Source organism: Caretta caretta, chromosome 1 (assembly GCF_965140235.1).
Source record: "Caretta caretta isolate rCarCar2 chromosome 1, rCarCar1.hap1, whole genome shotgun sequence".
In the NCBI taxonomy this organism is placed as follows: Eukaryota; Metazoa; Chordata; order Testudines; family Cheloniidae; genus Caretta; species Caretta caretta.
Window position 1 is genome coordinate 138,036,943 of NC_134206.1, and position 15,102 is coordinate 138,052,044.

At 40.9% G+C, this 15,102-nt stretch overlaps 1 protein-coding gene across 4 annotated transcripts in view; it reads right to left on the reverse strand.

Moving 5' to 3' along the window:
- The window catches only part of AP1S2 (adaptor related protein complex 1 subunit sigma 2), a 37,044-nt gene extending 22,875 nt beyond the window's left edge, over positions 1-14,169 (reverse strand). The window contains exons 1-4 of one of the 4 annotated variants that reach the window (XM_075131497.1): positions 13,928-14,169; positions 12,362-12,540; positions 6,666-6,774; positions 5,704-5,841 (exon numbers count right to left, since the gene is read on the reverse strand). In XM_075131497.1, coding sequence (XP_074987598.1) covers positions 5,704-5,841; positions 6,666-6,774; positions 12,362-12,540 — 426 coding nt within the window. In that variant the 5' untranslated portion in view covers positions 13,928-14,169. Of the gene's footprint in view, positions 1-5,703; positions 5,842-6,665; positions 6,775-12,361; positions 12,541-13,515; positions 13,536-13,927 lie in introns of those variants that run through there. The other 3 variants (XM_048861632.2, XM_075131493.1, XM_048861658.2) reach the window with 3 other exon arrangements.
- Between the last annotated feature and the right edge of the window lie 933 nt (positions 14,170-15,102).

Sequence of the window (15,102 nt, forward strand, 5' to 3'; positions counted from 1 at the left end):
TAGAGATGGTGAAAAATTATGTTCCCACCCGCTTGTAGAGATCCCTTATACAGGTTAAAATGTTCGGGGATTTTTATTTTTAAAAATTGCTATTGCTAGCATTATTTATATGCACAACGGTTATATACACTGGACCCTCGCTAGAACATGGGATTTGGGATCCATGTGCGGTACCGTGTTAATGCAGGGACCGCGTTACAGCAGGAACCACATTAAAATGAATTCCAATTAAAGTAATTAAATTTGGGATCCGTGTCCACGACCCCCTTATATGCGAATTCGCACTATATAGACGCACATTCTAGAGAGGGTCTGGTGTACTACTGAAGGCATATTACAGCCTTTAGAACCATACACAATCCTACAGTCTACATGTAGTTGCTCTTTCCAGTCGATAAGTTCTTCCTCTGATGGAAAATTCTCATGGCAATTCCAAAATAGCCTCCACTTCCATACACAAGTTGCTTATCTCAGTGGAGAAGCAGGTTTTTAATACCAAAAAAAAAAGTATACACCTTCAAAAAAGTAGATAGAGGAATAACAGATTGAAAATACACTTATTCTTCCTCATATACAAGGACAAGAGGTCACTAACTGAAATTAGGATGCAAGATATTTTTAAAAGATGAAACAAATACAGCTAATTGTTAATTTTCATGAAGCACATCCTTTAGTAGTATTTAGTAAAGGATTAGACAATTATATGAATAATAGGGAAACAAAAAGTAAACAATTTTGATTTACCAACAGACCTTCTGGCCAAACTGTTGGAACTTCCAATGAAAACAAACACCAATATTTACAATGAAATATCCAACCTGTTCTTCTGAAGACCCATGGAGGAATAAATAACCTCCAGTGATAATATGTGGGTTGAACAAGATTTGGGAAATTCTAGTGAAAGAAAAATTCACCTACAAAAAAAGATTACAAAACTATTTTGAAATGTGGTTACTAGAAAAAAATTCACCAGCTGGCAAGCCTTTAACGGTTATGTTCGTTGTTTAGTAAACACTGATGGTAATGGTTTTGTTTAAGGAGATTAATTCTTTACGTATTATTAAATATATATATATTATATAAAAATAGTATCTGTAACTTGTATTGGGACAATTATGTAGGTTTGCACAGTGTTAGTCGGAGACAGTATCTCATACTAATGACCACCATTGTATTATTGAATGACAATTCCTATATTCCTATGTGAAAAATGGATACTTTATTATTGTTCTGTACTATACTCAGAGATACGAGGTGGGTGAGGCAATATCTTTTATTGGATCAACTTCTGTTGGTGGGAGACAAGCTTTCCAGCTTCACAGAGCTCTTCTTCAGGTCTGGAAAAGGTAACTAGAGTATACAAGGTGGGACAGATTGTTAAGAATAAAAGGTTAACACATGTTGCAAGAAACTTCTTAAAATGAAATAGGCAATTAACCTTTTTCAAACCTGAAAGAGAGGTCTGTGCAGCTCTAAAGTTTGTCTCTTCCACCAACAGAAGTTGGTCTAATAAAAGATGTAAACTTACCAACTTTGTTTCTCAAATCCTGGGATCACCATGCTACAATATCAATGCAAACTATATTGTTTGTGTTATTTATTTGTTACAGTGTCAAGTATTATTAAAAACAATTAGCAGTTTTAACTGGAATTGTTAACAATGATGAAATTGGCCACATGACCTTTACTCATCCACAAAAATATGATGCATAAGGAAAAGTAAAATTACTTTTCAGCTGTTCAATAGGAGATACATAAATGAGCACAAACGCAATAGCATTTTATGCTTAGGGAAGAAAAAAGTCACTACAGGCAAAGAGTTGAGCTATGACCTCAAAAGCAAAATGTCATCTTTTAACAAACGTATGCCTCAGTAACGGTTTTGAGTTACTAAATAGACTGGTAACTGCAATAAAACAGGATTATCAAATAAGGCCCTGATTCAGCAAAGCACTTAAACACTTCCTTAACATAAAGTGAACCACAACGCTTAAGTGCTCTGCTAAACCAGGATTTACTTAAGATTGTGCTTAAATGCTTTGCTGAATTGATGTTTACATCAGGAAACAACAAAGACAAAATATAAAATGAAAAAAGCAATATCCACACAGAAGAAAAAATTGCATACAGAGATTAGAAATTGCTTCTGGAATACTGTACTAATGTCAATGCCAACCTGAGAAAAGAAGAATAGAGGGAAGTGGCATGGAGAACTGGCTCTGTAAATATAATTACAATGCAACGTGGTTAATATCACATAGAGACCTGAAAAATTTTATTTCACAGCTCCATAATATGACAAAAAATGTATTCTTCTCAAATGGAAATGCATGTGCCCCCCTACACCTCCACAAACAGAACATCAAACTATTGTCAGGGTTGCAGCTCTTTTAAAGATGAGGGCGAGCTGTGTTTCACTGATAACTTTAGTGGACAGCACCAGATACAAAAACATTCAATGTGTTGTCAGTGGGAAGAGAGCTAAGAAGAAAACTAAAGAAAAATGAGCATCAACTACACATGAAACCATAGCATGTAAGTCTTCAAAATCAGTACATTAGTGAGATGAGCGCTAACAGAAATGAGGACTGCTCTATTCTAGGAAATTACACCAGTATAACTACATCGCTCTTGGGTGTGAAAAATCCACACTGCTGAGCAATGCACTTAAACCGACCTATCCCCCGGTGTATACAGCAATAGGTCGATGGGAGAATTCTCCCATCAACTTTGCTACTGCCTCTCAGGGAGGTGGAGTAACTACGCTGATGAGAGAAGCCCTCCTGTCTTCACTGAAGCACTACAGAGGCACAGTTGCAGTATTTTAAGTGTAGACAAGCCCTGAGTGTTTGTAAGTGACTATAACAGTACTGAAAGTGCATGATACTCTAAAAGGTGCTGTACAGTATAAAGCATCTCCAGGAAAACTGCTGGGGGAACACAAACGGACAAGCCTATAGGGGCCAATTCACTCTTCAAACAACTCTTGCCTGTGCATGTTTTCCTTTTAATATTACTCTCAACAGCCATTGCTTCCTCCCACTTAAGATCTGTAAAATGATGTTCCTTTGTGTGATAAACATTTCTGAACAGCTAGTCATCAAAATGCGTTAGAAACATTAACTAGTTAATGATACATACATAAAATTTATTACATTTACTGTATTAAAATACAGTACTTAATTTTTTTAAATGACTGTTGAGTAGCAATCCATTTAGGGCTCAAAGAAAATCTTTATCTTTGACATATATTGTGCATATGAGGAGTGGATCTGGTGAGAAAAAAGCAGTGATGTTTGAAAAAACTTGGGATTGGTAGAACTGAAGAATGTATTCTATTCTTGTGGACTTTTTCTGAACTATTCAGAGAAACAGAAATTCACTGAAATAAAAAGATTCTCCAATGGTGACACATGAATTCAACTTTTCAGTATTCTTCATTGTCAGACTCTGGACTCACTTTGCATCAACTAGCATGAAAGGAAAGATCCTACACTAAAATATATAATTTTGTGCTAAACCTCTTTAACATCCTGAAGTCCTTCAACTGAACTCCCACTGAAGTAAAAAAGCAGCCATATAAAGAGTGCCATTTCACATTTAATTGACATCATTAATCTATCAAACACTGACAAAAATCTCAATTAAATTTCCACCACCACAATGTAAAATAAACTTCAAAAGCAGCAAGAATACAGATTTTTGTTACTTATTGGTTACAATCAGGAAAATAGTTAACCCAGAGACCATAAAAGTAATCAGAAGGCGGGGGGGGGGGGGGTGAGGGGGGGATGACTACTTTCAAAGAAGCGAAGTCCAAATTTAAAAAGAAAATGGAGGGAAGGAGAAAATTTCCCATTGTAAAAAAATTTAAAAGGGAGGCTTTTTTTTATTTTGCATTATTTATTTTAGTGTCAAACTAATCTAGGGGTAGTAGAATGAAATTAAAAAAAAATTTAGGCAGAATATCAGGAATTATTTCTGACAGTAGGATACAATAAAACAACCTCCCAAAGGAAGTCTCATTGCTTGTAATTTTTAAAACTAGACTGGACAAAATGCTGCAAGACATTGTAGGGAACAATCATGCATTTGCAGGGAGACCGATTATTTCCTAGGTCACTTCCAGTTTGTAACTTCTGCAATTCTTTGATTCTAGGAAAGCAGATGCTTTAGATGAAAAACCCCATGGAACATTTTCTCTATGTCATAACAACAGATGGCATTAGTAGAGTACCAAACAGCTAAAATTTCAGCAGGCCTGTAATATCCACCACAAGAAAGGAGTGACGAGAGGAAGGTTTCAGAGCATCCTTTGAAAGGAGGAATAATTACGCTTCCCAAACCAAAAAAGGATACGTCACACAGAGGTGCTAATAAACTATCTACAAATATGAGACCTAGCTGATATGTCATCCTCTTACTTTCACCTCAAGTAATAGGATTACAAAATGCAACTAAACTATGAGAGTGGAGAATAAAGGATGGGATGATTTTTCAATCCTATAATTTAGCAAAAAGATGTTCATGGGGCAATATCAAAGATGGCAGAAGGAGAACCTCAGAACTATGGAATGCTCACATGACAGATAAACAGATCTCTCACGAGACAAAATAATAACTCATTAAAATGTTCACAGGACAAAGCTCGAATACTATTTTGCATTTATATAGCATCTTTTACCAGTGACCTCTAAACATTTTACAAGCCTTCAACTTTAACATGCATGTGAGATGGACAAGTTGTACATCCCTGTCACCAACTGGTGCACGGAGAAGTTAAGTGACTTTCCCAAGGTCTTACTAGGTGTCATTGGCAGGGTCTGAACTGCCAGTTCAATGTTCTAACCTTGAGACCACAGTTAGTAAATAATAAAATACAAAGGGGCTGTTATAGACAAGAGGGTTTTTTTAAATTTACTTTATTACTAGGGATTTTGCAGTACAATTTTTAAAAATTGCTTTCCAAATTCTGCGTTTGAGATCTGAGTTCATACTTTAACAGTTCTCCGAAGTCAGAAATGAACAGTGGAAATATTTTTATTTCAATAACTGAATAACAGGTGAAGTTTTGAATGCCTTTTCTACATCGTTCTATATATTTCTATGACTACTGACGAACTACTATTCTAACTTTATAATGCATTTCTATTTTAAAATAAATTAACTACAACATTAAGACATAATGCCTTTAGAATAGTTAATATTAACTATACCTGAAAGAGGCTCAAAGAAGAGAGTCTAGCTTCTGGATTTGAGCAATGAAACAGTAAAGAAGCACACATGCATCAGGTATGACAAAAAACTAGTGATAATTACCAAGATGATTAAAGTGCAACAAAGATAAATCTAAGGAAGAGAGATTAAAAAGAGCAAAATCTATAAATATTAGGTATATGCATGAAAAGAGCAGCTTGCAATTCTAGCAAAACATACAACACAGACAATCTCTAAATAAATCTAAAGCTTTAAAAAGAAGCTTTACATGTGTGTGTACTGAATACAAGGTGAAAAGAATAAACAAGCTGAAAGATAACATTGTGATAGTACATATACTACACAAACAGAAAAACTAACAGGAGATTACATGCTAAGCATGCTAAAAAGTGCTTTCTATCATGTTAGAAAAGTGAGAGCCTTCATTAGACATTAGCCAGAGCACAGCAGGCTGGTGCTTAGGCAGGAGAAGTACCATTTGCTTACCTCCTGTAACAGATCTGCCTGCTCAATGGCTTTAAGAACGTTTTTCTTGGAGGTCTCCTGAACTTCCCCTCCCAACAGGAACTCATCCAGAATAAAATAAGCCTTTTCAAAATTGAAGATGATATCAAGTTCACACACCTGAAAAGCACAATAAGTGTTGTGATGGGGGGAGGGTAGCACTGCCTTATTAAAGTTGCCTGACACTTCCTATTACTAGATTCTTCTTTCACTTGGTCACAACTTTGCCAAACTAACTGTTTGGGCTGAAAATTTCGATTTCAGGCATTTTCCTGAGGCTGAATTTTTTGTGGAGAATTTCAGCCAAAATGGTTATGCCACTTCTGAGAATGAGGCAAGTGAGAAATATATCTTGCCCATGTTCAAAAATTCTGGTGACCATTTCTCTGACAAGCTCTGGTCCCCCCAAGCTTTGGAGCAGGGGCTTGAAATTTGGCAGGAGGGAGGCCTTTGTGTCAGGGATGAGCCTTTCACTGTCCCCATGAGAATCCACCCAAACTGCGATTTGGCCCAAGCACCTGAAAAACCACAGTTCGCGTCTGCTAGTAGAGAACTGCTCGAATTTCATAGCTAACTATGGTTCTATCTGCACTGAGTATGCTCTAGCCTGCGGCTGCAGAGGGCTGCACAGAACTCTTCCTGAAATTGCAGCTGAAGGAAAGTAGACTGGGGACGGAGCCTGGGGGGAGAGAGGAACAGGACACACAACCACCTCCTCACTTGACAACGGTGTTGTGAAGATAGGTTAGTTACCAGGTTGGTTTGGCAGAACAAGTGATGTAAGATTTACTATATATATCAGATATCCATGTCCAGCAGCAAACATATCATTTTTAAAAATACTTTTTGTCCACTAAGCAAGATGATGATGCACTTACTATATTAACAAAAACACAATGAAATTCTGTAAAAAACTGAAACCACAATCAGAGTCACTAACTTACACTGCCAAAATACTTGTCAAGTAGTTCCACATAACGATGAATTATTTCCAGGGTTATCAGTTCGTTGTCCTGATCTTCAATAGCACAGCAGAAATAAAGGCTTGCATATCTGCAACAACAAAATTATCTTTATGTTATTATAAAAACACCAGCCCCCATGTCAGTTAAATTTGTGCTCCTGAAAGGTGAGATTGTTCTCAGTCCTGGAAACTAAGATCTGTGTATCCTCAGAAGTAACAGATTAGAAGCAGCAGCACTGCAAGCTTGCCCACATAGTATGACTGCTGTTCCTTAAAAAGAACTGAGAGGGACCACCTCCCTGGATCAAATAATGTTTCAATTTCTATGGCCTTTTTAACCATTGACTTCTCTCATGTCAAACTGAACTTGTTAGAAAATTTAAAATGCTTTTTCAATTTTTTTTTTTTTATCTTTTTTGTCAAACCCGATTTAACAGAAATAAAAACAGTAACTCCAGAGGATTTTTTAATGCAGTACAAAACCAATTATGTTTTTTATACACAGTTGTTGGGTAAATCGTTTTCTACTGGCTTAGTTTTTAAAAGAGTACAGAAAGCATCCAAAAGATAAGATTTGAAAATCTAAATTAGAAATAAAACATTATGAAAACGTCAGTCTGGAAAGACAAAAATACCAGTGTATTTTTTAGCACAACAGTTTGAAGCTTACTATAAATTACTAGCACTCAAAGCAAATCTGTCTGAATACTTCTATTCTGTTACTCAAGGCACATGACTTTCTCCACATTCATTTTAATGTCAGCTGATTATTGCTATGTTCAGCTAAATTGTTTCCCTTCCCCTTCCAATGCTTAAGGATAATTTGAATCTCATGACGATAGCAGACCTTTATTTCAAGTTAAATGAGTAATAAGCTCTTAAAAGGACTGGCCTTAAACATGATTAAACAAGCAATTTGACCGGTTTCAGACAAAACAGCTTTTGTGTCACTTTAAAAAAAAATGAACTCCCACTCCATAACACTTGGTCATAATACAGTGTTCACAACTAAATACAGATTTGGAAACTACACCCAACCCTTTCAGACAGGGCTTTGGAGCTGTACTCTGGCTCCGCTCCAGCTCCAGGCAAAAACCTGCAGCTCCACTCCTCCGGAGCTGCTCCAGCTCCAGGCTCCACTCCAAAGCCCTGCTTTCAGAGTCCGTTTTAATACATCAAATTACTTTTCAACAATACAAAAGAGGATATCACCTGGACCTTTCTTCTTAGAAGATTGTTTGTCCTTCATAACCCTATTTAAAAACAAATTTAAGGTTGGAAACCTTGTCTATGTAGTATTTTCAACTAAGTTAACGCAAGTGTTAACTAGAATGCATTTTCAAGTTCCACAGCATACAGTTTGAAGGGGGAAATTTAAATATACGTAAGTACAAAAGCTTCTAAGTTGCAACCCCCAACACAAATTGGGGGCAAAGGTACCTATAATGATATGCTGGCAGGGAAGAGAGCATTGTCCATCAAAACATTCAGCAATAATCAAATAATTGAAACAGCAGCAAGCCTGACCTCTTGAAGAAACTCACTCCCATATCCAGGCTATGAACACCAAGCACCTACACCAGATACAACCAGAATTGCAAGGGCCACATCTATAATCTTCTGAAGGAGTAAATAAAGGCACATGCCCCCATCAGGCCCCAATGCTTGAAGGCAGTCATATTGGTTCTCCTAGCTTGGACCTCAAAATATTCAAAACAAGCCCTGAGACAGGCAAGCTAAATCTCTTGGAAAGTCTAGAGTGGGCCCTCTGGAGATGAGAATGTGCAAGAGTTTATTTGTGTTTTTTCTCATGGACATATGAAAATATATTTTCATATTTTCCCTCTTAGAACACTTCATTAAGAGGAGGTCTTGCCAATACTAACCATGATGAAGGGCTACCGCCTTGGTCAAAGCATTTCAACTTTTTTGATTTGTGTACATTTAATATTTCAGGTGATGTATATATGGCACAAGATGTAACAGGGGCGGACAAACTTTTGGGCCTGAGGGCCACATCAGGTTTCCAAAATTGTATGGAGAGCTGGTTAGGGGAGGCTGTGCCTCCCCAAACAGACAGGCTTGACCCGGCCCCCACCTCTTATCCAACCCCCCACACTTCTCACGCCCCAACGGCTTCCCTGGGACTCCTGCTCCATCCAACCCTCCTGTTCCCTGTCCCTGACGGCCCCCCTGGGACTCCTGCCCCATCCACCACCCCTTGCTCCCTGTCCCCTGACCACCCCCGGACCTCCCATCCCTGACTGTCCCCTGCCACCCTATCCAACCCCCCCTGCTCCCTGCCCCCTTACCGTGCTGCCCGGAGCACTGGTGGCTGACGGCGCTGCCACCACCGCGCCCCCCAGAGCACCAGGTCAGGCTGCGGCTCTGCAACTGCGCTGCCTGGCTGCTAGGAGCACTGCACCAGCGGCGCGCTGAGGCTGCGGGGAGGGAGAACAGCAGAGGAGGGGCCGGGGACTAGCCTCCCGGGCCAGGAGCTCAGGGGCCAGGGAAGAAGGTCCTGTGGGCTAAATGTGGCCCACGGGCCCTAGTTTGCCCACCTCTGAGCTATAAGCTTACCAAATTTGTATTTGAGTTTGTATTGATCTCACAACAAAGGGATGTTAATGAGGCCCTTGGACTTCTTTTTTTAAAGCATCGATGATCACTTCAAGTGTGAAATTTCCTAGAAAATTCTCTGTAACAGAGTGGATAAAAACTGGCTTTAAAAAAAAAGTCAATTTTTTCATTTAAAACTAAACTTATTTGAAATTATGACAACCCTGTTAAGGTTAAACTTACTTTAACCTATTAAAATCACTTATATCAAATAAAAAAATTAAGCAGTGTATGTTTACTGCCAAAGTTTTAAAGAAAGTCAAACCACTGAATATGTCGTTGGCTACACACCTGGAACCAGATTTTGTTGAAATAGTAAATCAGCTTTTGACAGCAGTAGCCTCTTCTGCAGATGCAGAGAGAATAATTTCTTCATTTCAGGTTATTTAACTAGTTTAAGTTCAATGACTAGTTAATTCAAAGTTAAAAAGCATTCGAAAGTTGAAAAGTAGTAAAGCTTGTTTTCTCTTCCAATCTATGAATAAAAACTAAATGCAAGAGGATGAGATCTGCTAGTTCTAAAATCCTGAAGGACACAGTGACCAGAAACAACCAGTTCAATTCACTAACTGCAAGTAACACTTTGTTTAATAAATCAGTTATTTTTAAGCGGGTTTTGATTTTTTTTTGTTATGTATCCAGCATATTTAAGGTAGCTTTAGTTACTAATTAAAAACTTTAAAATTTTGTTTGCATTTTAATTGCATTTGAGTTCCTATCCAAAGAGCTCAAAACAAACCACAAGTAAAAAAATTAATCTTGCAAATAAGAAATGCATTATTCACCATTTACTAACATAATACAAAATGAAAAAATTAAGCATCTGAATAAATGTAAAGTAAGCTATAACTGCTTAAATAAATGTGTATAGATATAGCGTTTCCTCCTAAGTTTGCAAAAAGCAGCACCAAATTTAGCGTAAAGGCTGTATTTAGTTGCAAATTAACATGTTTTAAGTATTATCAATCAGTAAAACCACCTCTCTTTAGGAGTACAAAGGCAAAACAATTAAAATTGATTGCTTAAAATTTGCTTTGATTTAAATAAACCTACTATCTTGCTCTGTAATATCTGAAATTCTAACAATTGGGTAGTTCTAGAAGAAATAAGATTTTAGCATGCATTTCAGCAATTAAGATTATGAAATAAGAAAAACATGAACTAGCAACATGAAACTAAAAAATGTTAAATGTTTTATGTTTTTTTAACAAGTCATGGTTTTTACCCAATGTGAGTCAAACTGTCCCCAAACTATGGGACAGACGAAAGCAGACCTTGGTAGAGGACTGGCTCAGGATTCTCTGTAGCGTCCTCAACCTTGCAACCAAAATGGAGCACCTCTTGCTAAGGAGGATTGTGTCCCCTGCCAAGGTTTGTCATTGTCTGGTTCTCTTTTGGCTTCCTGGATCCCAATAAGACAAAGACTACCGCAACGCCCTGAATATGAAGGATTGTTTCCTCTGAAGGCTGCACTTGGACTGTTGGGCCACTAGATCCTGCTCCTATTGCTTCTGGGTTTCATCATTATCTTTGGAAGAATGCACTTTCTCCAAGCCCAAAGGCACTTATACCTATCAGACTAAGTGGTTTTTATTTATCACTACTTAAATCCAGTCCTCTCGGTGGTGCTCCCTCAGCTACCCATGACTACCCAAACTTGAAGAAAAACAAGGAAATAAAACAAAGGAAAAATTAAATTACTTTCCCTGACATCAACTAACTTGCAATTTTTTTTAATAAGTTCCTCAACTTGACCACACCAGTTGGTGGAGAGAGTGAAACAAGTGATTACAGTGGATGTTGCATGCCTTTGGTCAGTAGGTTATAGGACTCAAAGGATGCATGCGTACCCCCTCATCAAGTACTGCCTACAAAGGTTTCATGGCCAAGTAGCGAGGCATGAGAGGTATAGACACATGTATATATATGCTTCAGGTTATATCCTCTTTCATACTGAGGCCCTGATCCTGCAAACATAAGCATACCTTAACTCACCTGATTAGATTGACATTAATCAATGGCAGTACTGATATGAATAAAGTTATTTACACCTCTTAAGCATAGGCATTATCGTGGCCTAAGTGTCTAATTCTTTCTTGAATCCAGTTATACTATTTGACACAATGCCTCAACATTATTAAAGTTATCTACATAACAATTTCAGTTCCAGTTTTGGGGTGGAGGAAACTATCTTCTCACCAATGGAAAGAAGGCGAGAACAGTAGGGCAAGATATTTTATTTACAATCCAAGAGAGAATTACAGGAAATGCTAAAAAATATAAACCTCTGAAAGTGCCCCGATTCCCTACTTAAATCCTAAAAATGAAAGGATGGAACTCCTTTTATAAAATTAGCTTTTAGTAGGATTCATTTATTTCCTTCATCTCATTGGAATGTCAATTACAATAATTTGCGGAGAAAAGCAATTTCACAGCTGTTTTGTATTACATGCAAAAGGTCAGCAGAATGAAAACATTCCAGCTGCACAACTTTAGCATTTTGCAAGTAAACAGGTACAAAGGGAGATTTCTGACTAAGAAAATTAGACAGTACTTTCACCCATAGAAAACTGATCTTGATTTCTCAAATTGAAAAAATACTGTTTTGTACCGACAGCAAAAATCTTTTCTTATTCATATATCTGGTGCCTGAGACCAAATTATATTTGTAACCAATTTATAGTTACCCTCTGCTTGAGGTAAACATGTTTATAGAATTTAGTCATTCTAAATAGCCCTAGAATCATACATTGTTTTTCATATTTGTATTCATCCTTTTACTTAGACAGCTGAACACAGAACCGGAAAGAATCACTTTTTCTTAAGTTTAAGAAAATCTAATCTCTGTTCTTCAACAGTTCTAAACACATGAGTGGCTCTTTACATATAAATGCTTCCTAGTAGGTTATCAAACTAGATTTAAGAAAAAAAAGCTCAAAACCAGCCTGTTTTCATCATCAGTAAGGGAGAAAACATTTCACATTCATTATTTTCTTTGCTATTCATTACATTTTTTTTTGATGTCTAGTAATTACAAACTTAGTGAGGCAGAACCACCTTTTGTAGACAATCTTTAGGTCTCTCCACTCCAGGAAGCTGCACATTTTCGGTTTACGAGCCAGCACTGTCTGAACAAGTTCCCTTGTGATTTTCTTCTTCTCTTTGTCAGACAACGGGACATACCACTTCTGAAGTCTCAGCTTCCCCTGACGACTAAAAAGCAACATAAACTGCATCTGTCGAATTAACAAATAAAACTGTAATGACTCTGTCCTTCAAATGCAGTATCAAATGCAAACATTTTAAAATTAGTTTTGTTTTATTAGTTGAAATATGTTTTAAAGTAGGAAAAGAAATTACAAGTGTCAATGACAGCCATTCAAAAGCTAGTATACTCTACAAGATACTTTTAAAGGTGTAACCACTCTTTTACTAAGGCATGTTCTACACTAGAAAAAATGAAGCACTGCTGATAACAGATGTCCACAACGAGTTAAACAGAGGGCTGCACAAGATTAATGTGTAGACAAAGAAACAGTGTTCGGGAACTTCAGAAACAGAGGTTACCACCACCAGATGCTGAACCCATTAGTCTAAGCTTGCAGATAAACCATGTTCAGCGCTAGTACACTCGCACCTTTTGCTGATACTCCTTGTCCTCAACATAGCTGTTCCACTGTCGACAAATTAAGAAACTGCACCCTCATCTCCTTAATGTCAAAACCCATGATTTCTGATACCAAATTCACTGCCAATTGGATTATAGATATTGCTTTAAGAATACTTTTTTCGCCAATGTTAATTTATTCCAGAGTACGTCAAAGCACTTCAAAGACGCTGATCAAGTTTCCTAACTCCCTGGGAGGTGGCAAGCCTTTTCCCCCTTTCACAGATGGGGAAACGGGAACAAAGACGAAGAGGTTGGCCAAGGGGCTGCTGTCCCTCCCCTGGGGATAGTACGACTGTGTCTGAGGAAGCACTTGTTTTAAGCACGGTTTCCTGCACACTTGGAGGGGGGAGGGGGGGCCTCAAATGCCCACTGAACGGGAAGAGCAAGCGGGAGCACCAGCGACGCCCCATTTGCCTTTCAGGCGGGTCTGCTGCGCGAAGGGTCCCCCCCGCCCCGCCGCGGGTCGGCCTCTCCCCACGCAGGGCTCCCGCAGCCGGCCGCCTCGCTAGCGCGCCCCACGAGCGGCGGCAGGGAAACCTACCCGAGGCCGGGCAGCGCCAGCCGCAGAGCCGCCCGGGGGCAGGGCTGGCACCCCAGCCCGGAGCCGGGCACAGAGGGGCCCGCGGCAGGCAGGCGAGTCCGGTCCCCGGGGGCAGAGCAGCAGTTTAACCGTCGCGCACACCCGGGGGGAGGGGGGGCGTGAGGAAGGGGACGGTGCGCACGGCGCAGTCCCGGGTGTCCCCCACCCCGGGGTCCCGTTAAGTCACGGCGGCCACACGCGCTAAGCAGGCGGGCGGGGGCAGGGCAGGGCTAGGCTCCGCGCCCCCCCGCCCCCAGTTTGCGCAGCGGAGGGAGCGGCGCGGAGCCCCGGTATCGGCCGGGGCGAGAGGGTCTGTGCCCCGGAGACTCTCCCCGCGCACCCCCCTCCTCCGGCCGGACTGGGAGCCGCTTACCGTGCCCGCAGGAGGAGGCGGCGGCAGCAGCAGCACCTGGGGGGGAGCCGCCGGGAGGCTCCGGCTCGAGCTCTTGGCGCGCGCGCAGCTGGGCGAGAAACAAGCGCCCCCGGGCCCGAGCCGGGAGGGAGGAGCCGGGCGCGGCGAGCGGCTCCAAGAGGGAGGGGCAGGAGCGAGAGGAGGCGCCGCTTTTCTTCCAACAAAACTTTATTAGCTCGGCGAACACAGGCGCCGCAGGGGCTGCGCGCACCCGGCGAGGGGCGGCACGGTTGAAGCTGTCAATCAGCGAGCCGGGCATATAGGCAGCTCGGGAGGAAGCCTCGCAGTAGCCAATCAGCGAGCCAGGCACCCTGGCCAAGGGGGGGGGGGAATGAAAGGAGCCAATCAGCACGACAGAACCACAATAGGGGAGAAGTACGGATTACGGCAGCCAACGAGAAAATCGAACACACACATAGCGTTTTTTTTTTTTACAGTAGCCAATCACCGAGGGAGACACAGATCGGAAAATGGCCTCAGTCAATCAGCAGCCTGGAGAGAAACCTCTCTAATCCACCCACAAAGCCGGAAGTGGCTGAGAGCGAGAGGCGCTCATTACGCATGCGCCCGCGGTAGCGTTCCCTAGTGCAATCTAGACACACGCGTCCCATGGGTGTTCCCTAAAGCTCGGGCACGCTCGGCGGGGGGAGGGTCGGCCAGGCCTCCGAGGGGGACCAGAGTCAACGGCCGTGGGGCAGGAAGTGAGGCACGTGCTTCCTCTGCCCCAGGCCAGGGGCTTTTCCGCGGCTGTATCCGGGTGGCGAAGGGCAGTCGGTGGTTCCCACTGGTTCCCCCCCCGGGGGGCGGGCGCAGTCACTGAAGAGGCGTTATGGTTATTACCACCCTCGTGGTACAAGGTTTAGTTGTAGAGAACAAAGACTTCCTTGCTGAGCAGTCTTGAGTGTAACGCCTTGCACTTTTCATTAACGTGCACACACTGGTGTCAATGCCACATTAAAGTTTGCGAGATCATCTACTCATACAGTCAGAAATTCCCAAGAGTTACAGTTGTCCCTGCAACTCTATACCATCCGTGCTGTGCATCTTGTGTATTTTATAGTGCAACTGCCTCCATTTCAGTCTCCTTCCTGAGTCACAGCACGCCCTTCTCCTTTGTATCCCTCCCTAAAATGCAC